The sequence below is a fragment of the Pezoporus occidentalis genome, unplaced genomic scaffold (assembly GCF_034315485.1).
Source record: "Pezoporus occidentalis ecotype Australia unplaced genomic scaffold, CSIRO_AGI_Poc_V1 ctg101, whole genome shotgun sequence".
In the NCBI taxonomy this organism is placed as follows: domain Eukaryota; kingdom Metazoa; phylum Chordata; class Aves; order Psittaciformes; family Psittacidae; genus Pezoporus; species Pezoporus occidentalis.
Window position 1 is genome coordinate 1,937,751 of NW_026912791.1, and position 21,888 is coordinate 1,959,638.

A 21,888-nucleotide genomic window follows, 5' to 3' on the forward strand; every position below is an offset into this window, starting at 1 on the left:
GGGAAGGTTAAAAGTACCTCTTTTTTTTTATATATATATATATTTTTAACTACAAAGCATGGTGTGTTTTTTGGTTTTGGGTTTGTTTTTTTTTTTGCCGGGGGGGGTTGAGGCCATTGGGAAAGTGTCACTAATAGGTTGCACTGTTCTAGCTTTAGCTCAGCTGTTGTCTTGGGGAAGCACTGGACTTCACAGTTTCCTTCCTTCTTTGGAGCTATTAGTTGGCATTCATTTCATCATTAGGAGAGGTGGGCCTCTGATTCAGGCTTTTGAATCCCAGCTTCTGTCAGGGTTTAGAACTGTCAACTGAATTATGCCGTATTAAAGATCCACATGAGTTTTAAATCTTCACAAGGCCTCTGTGCTAAACTTTACTGTAGCTGTTCAGTCAATGTGCACGTGAAACGATACTCACTGTAAATTTATGCATCTCATTCACGTTCCCAAAGACATCTGGCTTGGGTAAAAAAGCATGTTAGATTTCTAACTTTGGTCTAGCAAGTTACTCTAAATTAAGTGCTTAAGTTGCCTAAAGCAGACAATGTGAATATCTGTTTTATTGTTGCTAGAGAGAGCAATGCCAAGTTTGGAAAATTGCCCTCATTATATAAACGCTGCACCTATCTATAGTCCAAATAACTGGTTACTGGCTGCACTTGACAATGTTTTGAAAATACTCAGTTTTCCATTAGTTAAGAGAATAAATGTATCTCACAAATGTTAGGATTTAAGAGGGGAAATCCACTTATTTTTTAGTAATAAGCTTTAACAACTAAAGCTTGCTGATCCCGTGCATGAACTGGATTTGTACACCATAGTCTTGGTTTCTCTTAACTTTGTTTATGGTGGTTGTGAAATATCTGGTTTTCTAGTTTACTACACTAAATTGATCCGTCCTTTTATAAGTCAGTTCCTGGAAAGAATTAATCCATCAGCTGCGAATCAGTATTTCTGTATAGACAGGGATGAATGAAGTGTGTCCACTTGCTCACTGATGAGTAATAATCTTTTAGCATTGCTGGACAGCGGTGTGTGTAAGCCCTTCATTGTGTAGAAAGCATGAAAGCTGTCAACTTTAAGAGAAAGTATTTACACACTTGTATTTACCTCTTTGTCAGCTGGGGAGGCCCAAGGCTGTCAGCCTGGTGCAGAGCACAGAGGTTTTGTGAGCAACATAAGGTAAGTCCAAAGAGTTTTTTACCTAGGGTCCTGTGCAGGTCCTGTAAGAGTGCCTTTGTGCAGTTCTCACTTGAACAGCTTGGTGTTATTCACCTTTTTCTGCAGCCCAAGCAATGTAAATGTAGGAAGTACTGGCACAGGGCCTAATGGAAAACTTTCATTATCCTTTTGCTCCTCCATAGATCTGGGGAATGCTGGAGCTCTCCACTTTTGTAGCGGGGCCACTGCGTGGGTCTGCACTTCAGGCTTGGGCATAGCAGCTAATTAAAAATTGATGGCATGAAATGAACAATTGGGTATTTTTCTAGTAACTGTTTTAGAGTACTGAATGTTACGCTATTGCTTTAGTTCTGTAGGATTTCCCAGAGTGTACTTTGTGAAATGGGGTAATTGGTATTTACCTATTCTGACTTCACTGATGATATAAAAGTTTGTTCTTACATGGTAGAACTGAAAATAGATGACTATAAATACCTGAGCCATTAGTCAGTTGAGAACATGATTCAGACTATTTATAGGATGACTGTTTTTTTGCAGCAAATAATTTTGTATGTCAAGTTATAAGTAGAAAAACATTCTATTATTTCTTCAAATATAAACCTATTCCAGTATTATTTCTTGCTTGTTGTGTTGTTAGGAAACTGTCCTTATCTGTGTTTTCATTTATGTTTTGACTGTCTGTATTGTAAATATTCCAAAGAGAACACTGCAAGAGTGTGCTACAACAGGAAACATTTGAGTCGAAGCAGAGCAGGAATCCAAAGTGAAGTTAACCTTCTGGAATTAACTCATGTTTTTGCTGCATGTGTATCTTCAGAGTCCATGTAACTCAATAAAGTTCACTGGGATTTGTTGCTTGTGGTATATATATAGGACCTATTATGTAAACCCAAAAAGGTCTATGATATTCCTAAAAAAGTTAGAGATGCTGAATGAAACTGTATGCCTGGGGAATAAATGTTTAGCTACGCAAGCAGGATCTTAACAATGATGAAGTGCTGCCACTGAGTGGTAACACTGTACTGCCTTTTTCCCTCTCCCCTGCTGTCTGCTTGGTTTGGACCACTAACGCAAAGGTCAAAACCAAGCCCAGAAATATACTTCCTTCTGTTCAGCCGTTTGCCATCTCTATGGTTCAGTGCTGGTGAATGGTGTTACATTGCCATCTCCATCAGACCAAGGTCCAGCAACTACAATATGAGGTTGGTCTGCTTTCCCTTTCAAATTTTGACCCTCTGTGAAGGATGTGGGTCTTGAGTTGTTGAGGACAATACGCTTGAGCTGGCATGGATGTGTCTCCTGAAGGAGACAAGGAGACTGGTTATTGGAGTTTTTGATGCCTATTTGCTCCTCTGGCATGGCAGATGCTGGTTATTATTACTAGGTATTTAAGGAATTCTGTCATGAAGTGGCTTAGTTGCCTGTTACATCGGAATTGTCCTTTGTAGGCTTCTGAGCTCTTAGTTGAATGAGGTGTAATTTTTGTTTTGCTTTCTTACTAGCCAATGAAAGGTATTAGTTGTAGGTCAGAGTGAGTCATCTGGTAAATTCCGTGTGGACTAAATAATCTCGGAGGAGGAAGGGAAACCCAGTCTACTAAATTACTTTTTTTGTAGTCAGACGAAGGCAAGGCAGGGAGTCACATACATAAAAAACTCAATGGAAAACCAAATTGCAGGGCTTTTTGTCTGTCAGGATGGAAAATATTACATCTGGTGCAGGAGAGAACAACTTCTATGCTGCAGTGCGTAAGTCAAAGGTAAATCTTGCTCAGGCTGGTACAGTATCGGTTAGCTAGCATGATGCTGACTGTGGCTTGCCCTTGTCTTGTAAAAGCACAGTGGTGGATGACTCAGCTCACCTCTGATAAAAATCCACAGCATATTGTAAGGTGACAAATTCTCTTCTGCTGGTTTCACAATCAGGGGTCAGTCTTGGAGCAGGTTCTGTAGTTTATAGCTTTAGGCATCCTTTTGTAGTACATCCTGGTAATTAACCTGGAGGGAGGAGTAGAGGCCAAAGGTTGACTTTACTCAGTGTTCCCTAGGAAACAGGCATAATTAAACAGATTATTTTGAACAAATTTAGGTCATGGTCTTTTCATCCTTTTTTTTTACCCTCAAATTATTGGACCTTGACATAGCTGGAGCCTGAACAACAGCCACTAAAAAAATTCCAGGGGTGGGTATGAATATAGCTGCTGAGCTTATTTCTTTTGCACCTTGAATCAGAATTTTTCCGTCAGTTTTAAGATTTTATTCTTTACTTTTGCCATGTTAGTGTAATGTGTATTTTTATCTCCAGTTGTCATATTCTGCTGTGCTGTGACTAAGAGGAGCTTATTTTAAGATTCCTATTGAAAGTATATTGTGTATTTAATCTCTTATGAACAGGTCTGTTCTCTCTTAGCTGCCAAAGCAACAGGAAAATGCTGCCTGAGCAGTTCACGGCTTGCAATATAAATTGAGATAGCAGTGTCCATTACAGGAGTAAAAACCTCAGATCTTTATTTAGAGTTTTGAGGTGGACCTCCAGGGTGGGAATGGGGAGAGGACTTTAACAGTCTTTGTTCTGTATTTCCTTCAGGGCACTCCCTCTTTCTGTGTGTGGTTTGGTGATTTGGATTTTTTTTTTTTTTTCTCTTATGTGCAACTTTTTTTCATGGCTGAGCGAACACAGATCTTGCTGTTCCTGTATCCTTCCACACAGTATTTATATAGCAGGGTGGACTTGTGCATATTCTGTTCCTGGCCTGTGTTACCACTTTGCTGTCAGCAAGCAAGTGCTGCTCATCACCAACAATTTTAGTAAAATGCTATGAATGTAGCAGAAGAAATTTGGGAAGATGGGTTTAGAAGATAAAATAGAGACAAGGTTATGGGGATGGTTGGGAAGTTTAACTTAGAGGAGTAAATATTTGCAAAGTTAGAGAAGTGTCCAACAGAGCCTTGATGAGGTAGAGAAGAGGTACTGATGAGGAAAGTTTTTGAATATAAGAAGTCAGTGTGGTTTTGGATCAAACCGGTGTGGGAAAATTTCCCCTTGGAAAAGTCCTGGATAAGTGTAGCATTTGAAAGAAGCAAGTGGAATAATTTTATGTACATATAGTAACATTTTTTCAGATTGCCAGTGAAGTTAGCCATTATTTCTCAACTTCAGCTTTAATTGCCAAAAGGCTCTTTCACTTTTTTCCTTTCCCAGTTTGAAAGGAACGTTCTACATAGGATTAAAAGCAAACATACCAACCCTGCTAAGAAAAATGCCTATTCCATTGCTCCCCACTCTCTACCACAAGAAAAAACAAACAAACAAAAACAAAACCCCATGCCTTTCTGCCTTAAATTTGTACACAGAGCTTATTGAAAAGGCATCTTATCATTTTTGGGGCAGTATCCTGTCATTATTGTATTTACACAAGCTAAAAAGAAACAATTATGGTTGCATATGATAAAAAAATAATAATTTAAATGCTGTAATAATTTGTTGACGTTATCCATATTAAGAATGTGGGTTTTCTTGTTTGTTTTTGAATATCTTGAGTAATAATCTTTTTTATTCTTTATTTTAGTACCATGGCTGTGTTTATTGCATAAATCAAATTACCAGTGTAGTGAGGCTCTGAAGTGCCCAGCTGCCTTCTCTGGCTTTTGATTGACTTTTTGTTTTGGTGATAATGGAGTTGTTTAGTGTTTGGTTTTGGTGATTTTTTTTTTTTAATTTTTTTTTTTTTTCCTGGGCTCTCTCACTTCTGTGCGCATGTATATTCCCAGAGGCAGTGGGGGAGCGGAGCTGGCAGCATGGGCATTGCAGGCATCAGGCTGAGCCTCTTCTCTGCTGTGTGCCTATGACATCCCAACATGTGGCTGGGGCCTGGTGGCTCCCTCCTGCAGTCAAGCATGCAAACTGTTAAGAGCATGAAGCACCAGGAGGGTGGAAGCGGCCTTCTCTTTTTCTGTCAGAGGGGGAGAATATGTGTTTTGCTTTCAGCTCTAACCAGAAATGTTGGTTTTGATTTTTGGCCTCTAAAGCTTGGAGTCTTAATGGTCCTTGGGTGGGTAACAGCAGGCATTGCCTCCAGCAATTATGATTCCTTTGGGATAGCAATATCTTGCATGTGCTGTTTGTATGTGTTTTACAACCTGAGTTTGTATCTATTTTAATAAAATGTTTAGCTTTACCATGCTCATGATTGAGTTGCAGTGAAGTGCAGTATCTTTTCGAAGATGTTCAGGCTGGGACATTGTCTCTCTTAGAGCGTTGAAGAAGATCCGAGGTAGCTGCTACTGTACCTTCATGCTATCGATGTTAGTGAATATTCAAAAGTAAAAATTCATTGTTTTGCTCAACAGTGGATGGCAGGGATGAACCAGTGAAGACTGTTCCCCAAGATTTAGCTTTAGCATTATAAAGTGGACACGCATAGGAACCAAATCGTACTGTAGGATATGCATCAGGGAATAACGCACCTGGAAAAATAAGTTTGCTCTCACTGGTGTGTGCTGTGTATGCTGTTTGCCCTCCCTTATGTATATTGCACAAGTAATTGTATGCTGGGTTTGGTGCTATAGGTTTTAGCACTGTGTTTGCATTTGAAAAATGCCCCAGAGCTTAGTCATGTAGAGAGGTGCTTGTATAATCAAAAGCTTGTCTCTTCATCTATAGCAGCTGATCTGATGCTACTTCTTGCAGCAGACTCTTCTCTCTCAAGTGGAAGAGTGATAGTTTTGTAGGTAGTGGTGTTATTTTGAACTTTTGAGAATCCACTCTGGAACATTTAGGTTTTTCTTAACGTGGCCCTGTGTAGAGGTGGTAAAAACAGCCTTGATATTTAAGTTACTCTAAAACTCCTAGACTGCAGTGAAAGATCTCATTGAAAACTGAGTCTGAAGAGAATGTGGGAAAAACATTTACTGTGTTGTGGAGAGCATCTTCTAACCATCTATTACAATATAAAAATTTCTGTGAGCTAGATATAACCTGGTTATGAACGGTGTCATGTGAGCTAAACTGTAGTCTGTTCTTTCACTTGACTATGCAGAGTTGGGCCAAGATGGTTTTGAGTGGCTTTGAATTCCCAGGACCTTTTTTGAGGTTTAAAGGTGGCTCTTTATGATAGACAGTTTACTGATTTAATGCCCGATTCTGTAAAATGTCAGCAAGTTTCCCAGCTGTGTGTCCTGCTTGGCCTCACATGCGGAGGTGGGTGAATTGTTAAATCTGTTACACCCATCAGAAAAGGGGGTAATGGTTATACCTGTGCCTGACCCCACCTTGCACTTCTGTTTGTATGAACAAATGGCATAAATGGAAGGGTGGTGCTTGAATTTGCATGCCCAGAAATAATTATTTTTCCTGTTAAAAGCATCCTTTATTTACTGATAAAGAAGTTTTTATGCTGAGAAACTGCTCATTTATGTTAGACGCTCTAAATACTGGAGTAGAGGTAAGGTAGGGGTTTTAGTTATAGTCTGCTCTGTTCATTGTGGTTTTTGTTCATTCATTTCTCTCTCTTTAAATCTAAATGAGTACATGCAGCATGTACTCCAAAGAGTTTTTAAATAAATGGAAGATTTTCCTTTAAGAAAAAGAAAAAAAAATATTTTCCAATTCATCTGTTGCTATGCAAAGGAGCCGTGCAAACCAGAAAGGGAAGTTTAGTATGATATTGCAAAATGATAACAGTCCCACGAAAACAGCATCCCCCACAACCCAAAACAAACCCAAAACAAAACTTCACAGCTGAAATCCAAAACACAGAAAAATGAGCCAAGTGCATAAGGTAGTGCTTTAGGGGAAAGAAAGGAAAGGGATACTCTTTGCACAGCAGTTTAAAAATAGACTGAGAATTGTCACTAAAGATAGCTTTGAAAAAATTAAGACTGATTGTCCTTCATCTGGAACAATCTCCCTTTAGTTACTTTTACCATTCTTCCTGATAATTATTAGGTTTTAAAATGAGGTTTAATGCATTCTGAAAATGAAGTTTTGTTTTGTCCTTCTTGTAGCTTTCCTTTTTGACCTTTGCTTCTGTTTTGGAACTAATGACTTTGTGCACTTCTGTGCTGACAAAGGCACTATCCACCAATTTGTTCTGGTCCTTTCAGTAAGCCTTTCCGTAAACCTTTATGGCAATGCTGTAAGCGTGAGGTGTAGCCCTTCTCCTTACTCTGACCTTGCACTTTTGCAGACATTTGCATGTAAGTGCCTTCTAACAGTTCTCATAAAGTTACTCAATTGAAGATGTGGCTTGTTTGTCAGATGATGTTCTATTCTTGATTAAGAAGACTGTTCTGTATAGGTTATAAACTTCTGGAGACTATAATAGCATGATGAAGTAAGCATTTTCAAGTAATACATTCTTAACAACATAATAGACTGAATAATAAGTAGTCAGTGAAACAAATAAAAAAAATAGTCTGAGGAGTGACTCTATAACTACTGAGACACCTGAATGTGTTTATTGGTCCAGCAGAAGGTAATAGGAGGAGATTTCCCAGGGAAAAGCCTGTGCCACTTGGGCAAAGTATGTATGCATTTTGGGAACTGGCTACTGCAAACATGTTGCCTGTTAATTTTGTGTGGTGTAATTAGGGAGACATTACAGAAGGTAACTGTATCACACATAACTTTTCAGATCTTTGCGATGAGTTACTTTGGCTATCCCCCAGTGGGTGGACATCCATCAGCAGCCCCAGGTAAGTTGTTTAGATGAAGTAAACGTTAAACAGCTGTGGTGGTCCTATCTGGAGTGGAAGGATGGCATGGATGAAGAAGGAGACTGTGGAAGCTTTTCATGAGTTACGAAAACTTTCTGTGCTCTCTTGTTAAATCCTATTTTATCTTGGGTGGGGATTCTGGTTTATATGATATGGGTGGTCTACCATGTGCTCATATGAAGTCCATTTTCATTTGTCTCAAATGAAGCACACAGCACTAGGGCATGGTCATAATTTGGCCAAAATCAATAAATGTCAGTCTTGTCAGTACTGATTCTTGAAGATGGCTGGTGAGAAAAATGAGTCTGGAAAGAAATAGGTCACATACTTTAAGAGCATATTCAACAAAAAAAGTAGGGCTTTAATTATGACATTATTCTTAATACACTGTTCTTAGGCAGATGGCTGTATATGGAAGGGAGAGGACTGGTGAAAAGTGTATCAATTATAATAATATAAAGCTGATGCCTGGTATCAGGGTGAACTTCACAGTTGTCAGTAATGAACTTCACAGTTGTTGGTATTGTTGGCAGAAAGAAAGGCCTGGAGTCATGTGGGTGTGGTGAAATGTGGAGTTAGGCAAGTGAACTGAGGAAATGGTAGCAGTGTACCGTGAGAAGCCAGACTAGCCTGGGAGGATAAATCCAGTTTCTCTGCAGGATTTATCCTCCCAGAACATCCCTCTGAATGTTCTGGCTTAGTTAGACTGCTGTGCAGAGAAGACTGTATTGCTGTGTGCAGCTAAGCTTTGTAATGTGGGTATCTGTGAATGTATTGTATCATGCTCTGTAGGTATCTCATGTTAGGATCCTAAAAAGAATTAATATAATCTTCCTACTGGAATACCCAGACAAATTTGTAGATTAAGAGAAACTACTCTCTAACCAAAACATGATGTTTACAGTGTTAACTCTTGAATGTTAACCTTGAAATACGCTTAGAGTTGTTTTAAATGAGAACTTTATACATTCAAAAGTAACTAATGTGGTTAGAAATATCGAGTGAGGTTTCTCTTTATATCATTATTGCACTGCTACCCTTCACCTCTTCAGTTGAGTTTCCTTCTCCCAAACTGCTAGTGTTGAACAGACTTTATATTAGAAATATAAGTAGTGAAGAATGAGTTTAAAAAGGTTTAGTTTCTTGTTTCAGGACAGCTGTGTTTGATTTCAGGTAGCAGTCCTGGGGATGGTACTGCCTGTCCACCTTTAAATCCACCTCCAATTGGTCTAGAAAATGTGGCTGGCTATGCCACTCAGTTCCATCCCAACTACATGGCTGGAATGGTGAGTTTTCTTTCATTTAGTGTACTTTACTGTGACTTCCTTGAGTGCAAGATGTGTTTCTGGCGTTGTCACTGAGAGGTTTATCACTTGAGTTCTGTGCTTTTATGTCTAGTCTGTTTAGGTGTTGAGCATTCAATATCATCTGTTGAAGCAAATGATTGCCGCAAGCTATTCCTTTACTTTAGGAAACGAGACCACTAGTTAAATGTTGATTTAAGAGCCTAACTTCAAAAGTCATGGGTATAAAAGTAATATAACTATTTATAAATATATAAATATAACAGGAATAGGAGAACAGACTATTGACAAGTGTCCATTGTCAATATATTCACGTTGACAAACACAGTCCGAATTTTGCCTATTACCTGGGTTTTGGTCAGTCTTTGTAAGGAGCAAGGCTGTGCAATTTGAGGTATCAGTGTCTCATTCCGGAAAAGAATATGGGATCAGCTGTCTCCTACAAGCACTGCTGTTTAACAGATGGCAGTAAAAACCTTCTACATTGACTGAAGAAAATGCAGACATTTCCCGTGTGACTTTTTTCATAGAGTATAAGTGAGTGACACTTCTGACAACTTAGTCTTCAGAAAGCTGTTATGCTGCATAACAAATGCACAGTTTGTAGGAAGACATTTGCATTACAGATGCCTTTCTGATGCAGATTACATTAAGTGATTTGGCAGCCAGCAGTCAAACTGAGCAACAAATTACCTAGGGTGCGCAGTGCAATATCTGCAGCAACTAGCTTCTGTGGTCACTGCAGTCATCAAATGTCAGTCCGTCTGGTTCCCCTATAGAAGAGGGTCTGAGTATGTCATGGAAGATGGTATTGCATGTGGAGTGGAGTATCTTTGTGGCAGTTTCTGCAGATGTCTTTCCAAACATAGTCCAGGAACTTGCTCATTGTAAACTAACTACTAATGCATCTAGTGCAGCCAGGGATTGCTCGTAGTAAATCCCTGCACTCAGATGATGCTGTGGTCATATAAGGCAGCCATGGACAGAGAAGGGATAAGCAGTTTTGTGTTGCTGGGATTAATCGGTGTAAGTTCTTAGAATAAGGGGTGGTGGCTGTTGGTGCTGTTCTGTGTGAGTGGTATGTCATGCTGGATGTAGTGGCAGGTATGTGACTGTTGGTTCTTCTTCTTTGTGTATGGAAGCCAATGATTACAGTAAAGTGAGAGTCAATGGAACACGTTTTTTTTCACATCTTGTATGCTAGTAAGACATAAATGCAAAGTTTTCTGTGGATTTAGAGCTACCTATCTGTGTTGGAGGAGGTAGGTTGTATTGTATTAAGCCCATTAGTGAATCTCTACTGTTTATATACCTTCCTACCTTTTGCTTTATTTGCTGTCATTGCAGGCATCCAATCTGGCAGGGGCCTTTGGTGGAACATATGTACCACAAGGCGTATATCCTTCAATACCTGGAGGTTATCCCCCAGTCCCTCCAGGTGGCTTTGGGCAACCTCCATCAGGACAACAGCCTGCTTATGGAGGGTATCCTCCACCTGGAGGAAATCCACCATCAGGAATGCCATCTTATCCAGGATACCCAGGTGGCCCTGTGCCAGGCCAGCCCACACCACCACCTATGAACTATCCAGGACAACCACCAGCAACTTACTCAGGGCAGCAGCCCATGCCAAATTATCCACCAGGCCCAGCTGTGAATCCATCTGTGCCCTCTTATGGAGTAAGTACAGTGCCTACAATTCCTCCTGTAACAGTAAGAGCATCAGTGCTGCTGTTTTGAGATGTGATCGTATATGTGTTTCTGCACATTTTCTTTGTGTATATGAATATAAACTGGCTATAAAATTGAAAGAATAAAACCCCCACAACAACAAACCCAAAAACAAAACCCATGAAGTTTGACTAAAGAGATAGGTACTTTCCAAAGGCAAGCAATATAGGCTCAGGATTTGAAATAATTGCTGGTTTACCATATTGTCCAAGAAGAAAGGTTTGATATGAATTCAAATGTAGTGAAATTTGCCTTCCCTAACTTAACAAAGTATTGCCAGTTGTATATACAGTTTCATCAAAACTTAAATTAATTGGACAGCGTATTTGTATCAGTGAATGTTCATGACCTTCCATTTTCTCATAATTTGGAAATAGAAATTCCAGATTGTTTCAGGTAGGGTTTTTTTGAGTTTTCTCTGTTACTTCTCTAACGTGAAGAAAATTGGTTCTAGTGGTCATCTTTACTATGTACTAAAACAGTCTTTAACTGATTAGCATTAATATGCAACTCAACTTGATCTTATTTTAGCATGTAAACCGAGGCACAATCACTGAGGCACCGGGATTTGACCCTCTGAAGGATGCAGAAGTCTTAAGGAAGGCCATGAAAGGATTAGGTGAGCAGTCTAGTCTTTTTTTCATATAAAAGAAGGGTTGCAGCTTTGATTCAGCACTGAGCTTTCTCCATTGTTATGTATGTACTGAGTGGGTTGGTTTACATGCGGTTGTCCTTGGTAATAAGAAGAATTATTCATTTAGGCATAAACAACATCATGAGTTTAGTATTTGGCGTTGGGCTTGGTTTCTTTTTGTATTTGTACTGTGTTTGTGATTGGGAGTAGAGGTTGATGTTCTGTGGTCATAACACAAGAACAGATACTGTAGATGAATTAAAAGCATACATGTCCTTCAGATGGCTTTAGACAGGATAGGGTCAAATGAAAACAAAGAGTTGAGTCCTGACATGACATGCATGCTCATTCTGTGGTGTCTGTGTGTGTGTATAGGAACTGATGAGCAGGCGATTATAGATTGTCTTGGAAGTCGCTCAAACAAGCAACGGCAACAGATCATCCTGTCCTTCAAAACAGCTTATGGAAAGGTAAATTCATCATGAGAACAGAAGGAAGAAGAAATAAGAGCCTTCATTCCTTCATTGGAATTTAGAAGACTTAGCGTTTGGAAAAAAAGATTGAAAGTTGCTTAAGGGAAAGGAGGTTCACAAATCATAGCCTGTTTAGGGTTCTGCTTTTACTTACTCTTGACTTTTTTCATGCAGTGTTTCAAATGAAATACATAAAGCAATTTCTTTGCTAAATGGTTCCTTTGACTCTTTGGTCTGTTCAATCAATTTAATTGGGCCTTAGTTACCTAGATGTACATGTTACCTTATGCTGGGTTTAGTGTTGTTAAGTGGAAAAGCTTTATTTGGAGATACATTATTGATGCTTATACATAAAAAATTCTATTTAAAATGCACAGTTTTGGTCCTTACTGTGTCAGCTTTGGTCTTTATGCAATTTTTTCCCTGTTTTTACTTCTTATTAGGATTTGATCAAGGATCTCAAGTCTGAGCTATCAGGTAACTTTGAGAAGACAATCTTAGCAATGATGAAGACACCTGTCATGCTTGATGCTTATGAAATCAAGGAAGCTATAAAGGTTTGTGTAGGAGATACAAGTTTAGTAGATAGAGGAAATAGTTGAGCTGATAAAATTTTTGGTAGTCATTTAAAAGCTTGGATTTACATCCCCTCCTCTCTGTCCAGATATTGAACCCACTGCTTGTCTGACCTGTACTCCATTTCTTGGAGTTACATGATGGTAAAATTGAGAAATATTATTCCAATAGGTTAAGGATAAAGACTATTTGATATGTTTGTGTTGTAACAAAAATATATTAGTAAATAAATACACACAAAAAAAGAGGCAGAAATTGAGTTCTAACAGTCTCTACAGTTCATTTATTATATAGTCTTGAGTAAGCCACTGAGGCAGCCATCTTCTAAGCCAGCCACTGCATCTTTATTTCTGGGGTTTTGCTTTGAACTGTGATGGAACTGATTATGACAATGCTTAACTTACAGTTGACAGCGACTTCACACTCAGTGCTCAAGAATAGTTCAGTAAACTGTGCTCATAAAGATTTTGGGAAGGGTGTATATTTTTGTACTTATTTTTATCTTTTCCCTCAGCTCAAAAGCGTATTTTCCTAGCCCATGCTGAACCTCTTCTAAAATACTATGGAAGTATCTGAAGGGGGCTTATAAGGATGCTGGGGAGGGACTATTCATCCCCAGGGGATGAGGGATTGTAGTGGTAGGACAAGGGGTAACAGGTTAAAACCTAAAGAGGGGAAGTTTAGATTGCATATAAGGAAGTTCTTTACTGTAAGGGTGGTGAGGCACTGGAATGGGTTGCCCAGGGAAGTTGTGAATCCTCCATACTTGGCGGTGTTCAAGGCCAGGTTGGACAGAGCCTTGGGTGATGTGGTTTAGTGGGAGGTGTCCCTGCCCATGGCAGGGGGGCTGGAACTGGATGATCTTAAGGTCCTTTCCAACCCTAACTATTCTATGATTCTGTGATTGTATACTTCCTCTTTAAAACAGTGAAACTATTTTATATACATTTAGGGGTTTCTAAACATTTAGGATTTTAAAATAAAGATAATGAAACATTTGTATTTCAAGACAATGTTTAAATGAAGGTGAAACGAATATTTAAATTTCTGAGTCAGTACATATATTTACATGTTCTTTGGCCACAATTTTCAAGTAGCTAAGAGGATGAAATAATACTCACTTCATTGTAATTGCAACTGCTATTTATTAGTGAATGAACCCAGGACAACCTATTAGAATTAAAATCACTGATAATGGTAGAAAAAAAATATGATTAAAATGCCTGAAATCTGGGGTGAAGGATGACATTTTAGAATGAAGTTTTGTTTTCATAATTATTTTAATTATCTATTCAATTTGTAACTTTAGTACTTCTCTGTCTTGGAAATATAAGTAACGTTTAAACTACTTGCTTTGACTTCCTGTGTAAAAAGATTATATTTTGAGTTGTATTTTGTTGTTTAATTTTATTCCATTTCTTTTATACTAGGTTGTGGAATTAAGACGGGAATCTGAAGTGTGTTTTTTCCTTATGCTTTCTTTCAGGGCATTGGCACAGATGAAAATTGTCTCATTGAAATCTTAGCTTCTCGCAGTAATGAGCATATTCAGGAACTCAACAGGGTCTACAAAACAGGTTAGATTTATTATAGTTCCATTACAGATTTCTTCCTTTTCTTCTTAATCACTGGCTGTAAACATAAAGTTAGAAAATGAGCAGGGTTGTATGATGATTCGTGACTCTGTGTTTCTTCCAGAATTTAAGAAAACTCTGGAGGAAGCAATAAAAAGTGATACTTCTGGACACTTTCAGAGGCTTTTGGTTTCGCTTTCTCAGGTATTTGCATGCTGGTATTTTGGAGTTTGGGTTTTGTGTGTGTGTTTGCAGATGGCTGTTTTTTTAATAAAAGAAAATAAAAAAAAAGAATAAAAAAAAGCACCCACTAATAACACTTTTGTATCTTCAAATTCTTTCAGGGAAACAGAGATGAAAGTACAAGTGTTGACATGGCTCTTGTCCAAAAAGATGTGCAGGTCAGTAGAAGTTCCTCATCATTTTTAAGTATAGTCAACTCAATACACTGAAATTTGACTGTGTGGTTTCTGCTTATTCCTAGCTTTGGTCACCTTGTGAGTTCTGCTGTACTGCTTATGTTTCATTGGGTGGATGTGATATGAAAGGCCCTGACATAGCAGTAGAGCCATGTAGCTCCATTACAGAGATATGAAGTTCTTGGAAATAGAGTCCATAGAGTTTTTTTTAATCTCTCATTCCGTCAGCTGTCTGCCTTTTCCATGTCTTGGGTGACTCCATTGTGCTGCTTTTTAAAGGAATGGATCAAAGAGTTTTGAGGATTAAAAGAGTTTTGATCAAATTTTAATGTATTCAATATGTGCATTAGCCTTTTTGCTTGCTATTTAAGGAACTCTGGTTTTCTGCAGCAAATAAAGCAATTGGACTCAGTAACCCAGTTAATTTTTTTGCATGTTCCATTTCACCGCATAGCAAAGAGGAAAACCCTGGATTGTTTCAGCACAGTACTGCAACATAAATAGTAATGTGATTAGCTTTCTACATGTTATGCCTTAGAAAGAGATGAGAATGTCCCAGAACACACCTAGAGGAGTAGGGAAAAAGGTAGACATAAGCCCTCTTAGGTTGAACAATTTTCAGATACCTTTTAAACAATTTTCCCTTCCTTAGTAGTCTGGAGCTCTTGTGTTTGAACACCTACATATCAGTAAGCTAGCTAGACTGCAAGCGTAGCATATATTAGGAAGGTTAGAACTAGCTGCTACTTATTAGTTGCTTCTGTTTTCCAGCAGTACATAGACTAAGAATTAAATATAAAAGAAGAAGAAGCTGTAAGGAAGCAGATCTGTAACTCAGCTTTTCAAGTGTTACTGCTTTTCTGAGTAATGAAGTGTGAATTCCCTTCTGTGTTTAGGAGCTATATGCAGCTGGAGAGAACCGTCTAGGAACTGATGAATCCAAATTCAATGCCATTTTGTGTGCAAGAAGCAGGGCCCACCTCAGAGCAGGTAATGGTGTCCCCTACATAAATAGTAACTTGATTCTGTTACATGTGACGATATAAATGTACAACAGTGCTCTGTGTTTGAATTTCCCCCTGTCTGTAAAATGAATGTAATGATACCTCAATGAAAAGCAGGGTAAATTCTGCTGAGGAAAAAAAATACACAAGAGTTGAATGTCTTTCTTAAGTATCAGAGCAGATAGAGGTCATGCTTGTTCAAATGTTTCTCTGATAAAAGAATTGAAAAACTAAGATTGTTTCAATTTTGCATGCTTGTGTGTGCACAAGACACTTGAAATCATTCCCTTCCCCTCTTACTTGCTAGTGACTAGGTGTTACATCGGTCTATGTAGTAGTGCTGGAGATGTTTTAATAACTGTGTAGAAATGTGCTCCATACTGAGGCAGCTATGTAGACAGGAAGGGATGGGGTGTGTGCGAGAACCTGGATGTTTTCTTCTTAATTTTACTGACACCCAGAGCTTTCCTAGAACAGTTTTCACTGTTTGCCTTACAGTGATTTATTGGTCTAGCCCTTTAAAAATGAGGACAGCATCAGACAAGCTAGAAGGAGCACAGCAATGTGTAAATGGAACAGTATGGGTGATAAAACAGTATTAGTCTTTGAGATGTTAAAACTTGAGTGAGTATACTGTAGTATCTAGTTGAGAAGTGTGAGTGAAATGAAGCCATCCAGCATGCACCAGTGCCACCTCTTTTTGAGAGGCTGACTCCTAAAATCTTTCTCTGCCATTAACAGTCTTCAGTGAGTACCAGAGGATGTGTAACCGGGACATCGAGAAAAGCATATGCCGTGAAATGTCTGGAGACCTGGAAAAGGGCATGCTGGCAGTAGGTATGTGTTGTCTTAGCAAGTTCATTCCTGGTATTCCACTACAGCTGGCTTAGATGGTGGCATCTGTGACTCCAGCTAAGGATGTTCTTCTTAGTAATACTTCCAGTTTTCTGCATTTTATTTTGAGCTTTCTATGAAGTCTCCTGGGGTTAGTAAAACAGGGCACTTAATTCCCCTCATAATGACAGATGAAACTTTTGCTTCAGGCAGCTGCAGAATTTAAATTTCATACGTTAAAGTAGGGAAAGGATTATTAACTGTACTTGGCATTGTTTTCAGAAGTGATGAGAGCTTGTACCAACTGCCGAGTCAGTGAGAATGGAATATTTGGGACAGCTTTGGAAATCAAGCAGAATACAGGCATCAACCCTCTAATTATTTACCTCTACCTCTTTTTACTAGAAAGAAAACTTAAATTTGATTGTAAAGAGGTAATTTTTTCCACATTTCTGTTTTGTGGTTAGAGCTTTGTTAAGTGCCTCCAGTACTTTTGAAGAGTAAAGACTCTTAACTCAAGTTTACTATTGTCCTTGGGAAGGTAGTCATTAGTGTCCATGAGGCTGGGACAAGGTCTCAAATTGTGCAGTACTTCTATTTGGAGTGTTTTATTCTGTGTAAAATTGTGGACCTCTTTCTCTCTTCTTTTGTCTCATGTTTCTTAGACAAGACTGCTTCTTTACGTCTCCGTTTATTTTTCTGTTTATTACTGTGAATTTACTGTGGTATCTATTGCTGCTGTTTTAAAAGTGGTGTTCTTTGTTTTTGATTATCGTAGTGACTAGAAAAGTGGTGTAACAAAAACAACAGCAAAACAAACAAACAAAAAAAAGAAACACAAACTGCCCCCCAAAATCCCAAAACATACTTGTGTCATTTGGGAAACAAGATGGGAGAGGACATTTAGCTCAACCACAACAGATATTTTTCATGGAGTTTTGTAACAAAATCTTGCAAAATGGGAATGAATTATAAAAGCCATATTTTTTTCAGTCCTGTCTTGGGCATATGTGAACTATGTAACTATTTTTCTTACTTTGCTTGGCCAGGCTGTCACTATAGTAGCCCTTAAATTAACTAAACTGGGTCCAGCTCTGTTGGTGTGATAGCCTTCAGAACTTGTCACCTCACAAAGTATTGTTAGAAAACAAATCTTAGGAAGAATAAATATTTCCCAGTGTTTGTAGGAAAAGGTTATCCCAGCAAAGAGAATGTGTTGTCACTTTGACTTCATGGAGCTCTGCAGTCATTTTTCAGGTCCCATGTAGATACAGGTTCAGAATTGGGAATGTAGTGTACAAATAAGTCAATAATCTTTTGAGTTATTCCCTGAGCAACTCTTTTATTGAATAGATTTTGGTTTGGTGGTTTTATTTATATGTGTACATGTGTGTATATATATGTATATATATATATGTATACACACACATATATGTATCATTTGATGGTAACATCATTTGTTCTATGAACCTTCTTTTCAGAAAAGAAAAAAAGGTTTTCTAATTGAAAATATTTAATTTTGCTTTCTTTAAAGCTTTCTGGATTGTGCAACTGGTAACTTACAATAACATCTTCGAACATCTTAAAGCGCAAGTGTGTTGTTCTAGCTAAATGCAGTGATAGAGAAACATGCATTTCATTTGTCATTCGTTTTTGAATTGTATTATACATATCATTGAGAATTGTGTGTGGTGAACTGCTACCTCTCATCTACATTTTCCTACTCAGAGAAGTACTTTTTCCTGTCTAAAATACGTGTTTCTGTGAAATACATATTTAGGTTTACCTGTTTGTTTCGTACTGATTTTATGTAATAGCTTATGGTATCTTTTTGTGCTATAAATTATAGGAAAGGTGTGGTTTGTTTTCTGTGTAGTTTGGCACAGATTGCATGATTGTGTGCTTGTAACCAACATAGGATCAATTTATAGATTTTAAATCTGATGAGTGATGGAGGATTCTTTCATTATCCTGATTAACATGGCAGTAATTTGATTTAGATTTTCCTCTTTCAGATTTCTAATGAACTGTTCTAAGTAAGTATAAAATCCAGTCATTACTAAATAAACAGGTTAAGAATTTTTCAGGAGTCCTGGTGAGCTTGGTGGCTAAAAAAAAATAATTGTGATTAGCTTTAAAATAAGGTCAGGTTTCTGTTGTAGGTGGCTTCCCAACTTGTATTAGGGCAGGACTTAATTTTGTCATACGTTGCAGATGCATGGGCTAAAAATTCTTAAATTAGGAAAAAGCCTGGGACACTCCTATTTGTTCCTTCAAGCCATCTGCCCCCTCCCATCCCCTCTTTTCCCTTGATAAGCAAGAATCTGGTCATTATGGCTGGTTCACACTAGATGATTTCTAGTGATGGAAAAGTTTCCTTTGGGCTATGTTGTAGGTCCTTTATTGCAGCTACTGTTTGGATTAAAAATCATTTTGGTGACTAACTGAAGGATTGGAAACTGCATTGTATGGAGTGTATGTTTGTTTAAAATTAAAGCATGTAACTATCTAGGATAATGATTGAGGGGGAATACCTGATTTCTATAATGCTTTTTGTTTTTGCAGTTAAGTGCCTCAAGAACACGCCAGCTTTTTTTGCAGAGAGATTACAGAAAGCAATGAAGGTAGGTCCCTGTGACAGGATACATAAACATACAGTGTGGTGAGGTTTTGGTTTGGTTTTTTGGGGGATTTTATTTGTTGGTTTGTTTGGAAGTTTTAATGCTTGTACAGCTTATTGGAATTAATTGTTCAGCTGAAGCATTTCCACACATTATTAATACCTCATATTGTTGTTTTGTTTGTTTCAGGGAGCAGGAACAAAAGACAGAGCTCTGATTCGAATCATGGTATCACGCAGCGAGGTTGACCTGCTGGACATACGTGCAGAATACAAGCGGATGTATGGCAGATCCCTCTATGCAGACATCACTGTAAGTCTTGGAGATTTTATTTTCCCTCAAGTGACATCCTTTCTGTTAGTAGAACATGCATACTTATGCTGAATAGCTATTAACAGCACTGAGTGTAGCTGGCTATGTTTGCTGTGTTTGTCAGGGGAATGGAAGCTGAAGTGTCAGAGAACAGACAGTGCTTGCTTTTGTGTGGGGGCTAGATGAGCTAGAGATGGGAAGGAAGCCAACAGAGAAGGAAGGAAAGAAAAATTGGTCCAGAGGGGTTTCAGAGACTTGATTTTAAGCTTGGTTTCTGTCGCAATCTGTATATGATCTTGTAGAAACCACTAAGTCCTCCTGATAACAGTGGTGCTCTACCTCATGTATGTGTTGAAAGAGTGTAAAGCTCCTAATACGCTTTTAAAAGATTGCCTGCTCTTTCTCTTGAAAGTGCAAGATCTTGGAAATAGCCTAAACTTCACATTCTTTAGCAATTAGTCAGTCAACCCTATTACTGCTATTGACAGCTGTAGCAGCAGTCAAGAGGATGCCTGGCCAATGGCGAGGGTAATAAAAGCTGCAGTGAGAGTAAGTAGTGCACCTTCATTGACCTTGTAACGAAGGTGACAAATCTGTTAAGTCTCTATTCCTTCTGCTGATGGCACTGGGGCTGCACCAAAAAGTCTTGGTGTGAGTTTTCTGCCAGCAACTATATGGTCTTTCTGCCAGTGTGCCACAGAGGGTCGTCTAGCAGAAGCTTTTTCCAAGTGTACTTCCTTTACTCCTTCACCATCCCGCCCCCTTTTTTTATTATCTTTTGCACTGGCATTAAAATAATTCTACCATTCAGGAACAGGCCATACCCATTTAATGGGCTGAACTTCCTCAGAACTTGGTTTCAGTAAATATGGGCATGCATGGGCAGTTATGTCAATGTATGTAAATTGTAGTTCTTTTTTTTTGTTTTGTTTTTTTATTTTTTTTTCCAACATCCTTGGAGAGAAAGTTTGTTCTTCTTCTCTCATGTGTGTGTGTGTAGGTGGACAACAGTTCTTTCCTTTCAGTGCATATATAAACAGGAGTGTTTCACATTTTGCAGGTTGTACTTTACATGTGCACAGGATTTATCCTGATCTTTGAAGTGTCTCATAGTTCCTGTTGTAATAATTTTGATTTGGATAGTTTTCAGTTATACCTGAGAATGAAGGATGAGATAAATGCATGAGCAGAAACTGTTCTGTGAAAAGGATTGGCAAGCCTCATCAGCCAAAACTAGTAAATGAGTAGCTCCCAGGAACACTTCTTACTCACAAGAGCATCAGGCAAAAACTCAGGGACTTTTGCGATTAATTGCATGTTTGTGTGTGCATCCATACTGATTTTCATTGCCCACAGCATGAAAGAGTTGTTCTCTAATTGTGGGAAAACCCCCAATCTTATATCTTTGATATCAGGGCCTTGTTTTTAAAGTTTGAATATAGTACAGAGGAAACTTTCAGTTGCTGCCTCTGGAAAAATATCCACATTAATGTCAAGGAAAAGGACTTCTGTATTAACTTTTCTGTATTTTCATACCTTTTTTTTTTCCTGGAACACAGCTTTTCAGTGAGTTTTTTTTGGTTTGGTTTGGTTTGGTTTTTTTAAATTGTACTATTCCCAAGTAGTTGAACCTCTATACTGAATTCAGCTTGTTGAAGAAATGTATTTCTATGCACACATTCAGTTCCAGTTGTGAAAGGAGCAGATTTTACTGTGTACTTGTATTGGAGTGGTTTTTGATTAATAGATTTTTTAATTTTGAAGAGGATAATAATTGCTTTCTTTCAGCCCTGGCTTCATCTCTTTTGGTTGTTGATGTTATGTTTAGGATGCTAATGTTTCCTCTACTTCAAAACACAAGTCTTCAACTTTTCTTCTTCTGGGTTCCTTTTCAGGGTGATACTTCAGGAGACTACCGGAAAATCCTTCTCAAGTTGTGTGGTGGAAATGACTAAATGGAGCTTTGAGCTTTTCTTTAAAAAAAGCTGCCATTTTCATGGCTGTACTTTAAAACGTCTTTTTTTCTCTAGAAGTAAATATGCAATTACCTGTTTCTCCTACAGCAATTACATCTTTAAAGATAATATTGCCTATATTTGCAGTTCAAAAATAGTAGGTAATAAATGCCAAGAAAAAAATACATATCAAGCTTATGTGTCATCTGCTCAGGATTCTGTATAGTACTCTCAGCAGTCCTTGAATGACAGGTTGTCATTTCTTTCTTGCTTATATTATGTTGAAATAGTATACTTGTTTTATGGAAAAAAAAGTCACAGTTTTATGATTTAAGCTTTATTTTGTATGAACAGTCATGTCATTTTAATGCACGTTTTATATATATATATATATATATATATATATATATATATATATATATATTGTGTGCAGAGTTGGATTCATGCTTGCCAGCTCCCTGATACGTGGAGAGAACAGCCTTAGGTTTTGTGTCTAGTTAAGACTGTTTTAAAGAAGTTTTGTCAACTCCTTTTTTTCTTTCCTTGATTGTTTTTA

At 38.1% G+C, this 21,888-nt stretch overlaps 1 protein-coding gene across 5 annotated transcripts; it reads left to right on the forward strand.

The window, feature by feature from the left end:
• The first annotated feature begins 1,118 nt into the window (after positions 1 to 1,118).
• ANXA11 (annexin A11) lies at positions 1,119 to 21,519 on the forward strand. 5 transcript variants are annotated; one of them, XM_062613473.1, is made up of 15 exons: positions 1,119 to 1,179; positions 7,814 to 7,878; positions 9,073 to 9,181; positions 10,547 to 10,912; positions 11,462 to 11,549; positions 11,940 to 12,034; positions 12,481 to 12,594; positions 14,100 to 14,190; positions 14,312 to 14,391; positions 14,532 to 14,588; positions 15,503 to 15,596; positions 16,352 to 16,447; positions 19,010 to 19,068; positions 19,255 to 19,377; positions 21,273 to 21,519. In XM_062613473.1, the coding sequence occupies exons 2-15, from the start codon at positions 7,823 to 7,825 to the stop codon at positions 21,330 to 21,332; spliced, it is 1,488 nt and encodes a 495-aa protein (XP_062469457.1). In that variant the 5' UTR covers positions 1,119 to 1,179; positions 7,814 to 7,822; the 3' UTR covers positions 21,333 to 21,519. The 5 variants fall into 5 exon arrangements, 4 of the variants coding, with proteins under 4 accessions (XP_062469457.1, XP_062469447.1, XP_062469463.1 ...); XM_062613463.1 differs by having other exon boundaries at positions 7,814 to 7,874; positions 9,069 to 9,181; XM_062613479.1 differs by having other exon boundaries at positions 7,814 to 7,874; positions 9,069 to 9,181; positions 10,547 to 10,879.
• Positions 21,520 to 21,888: the final 369 nt, after the last annotated feature.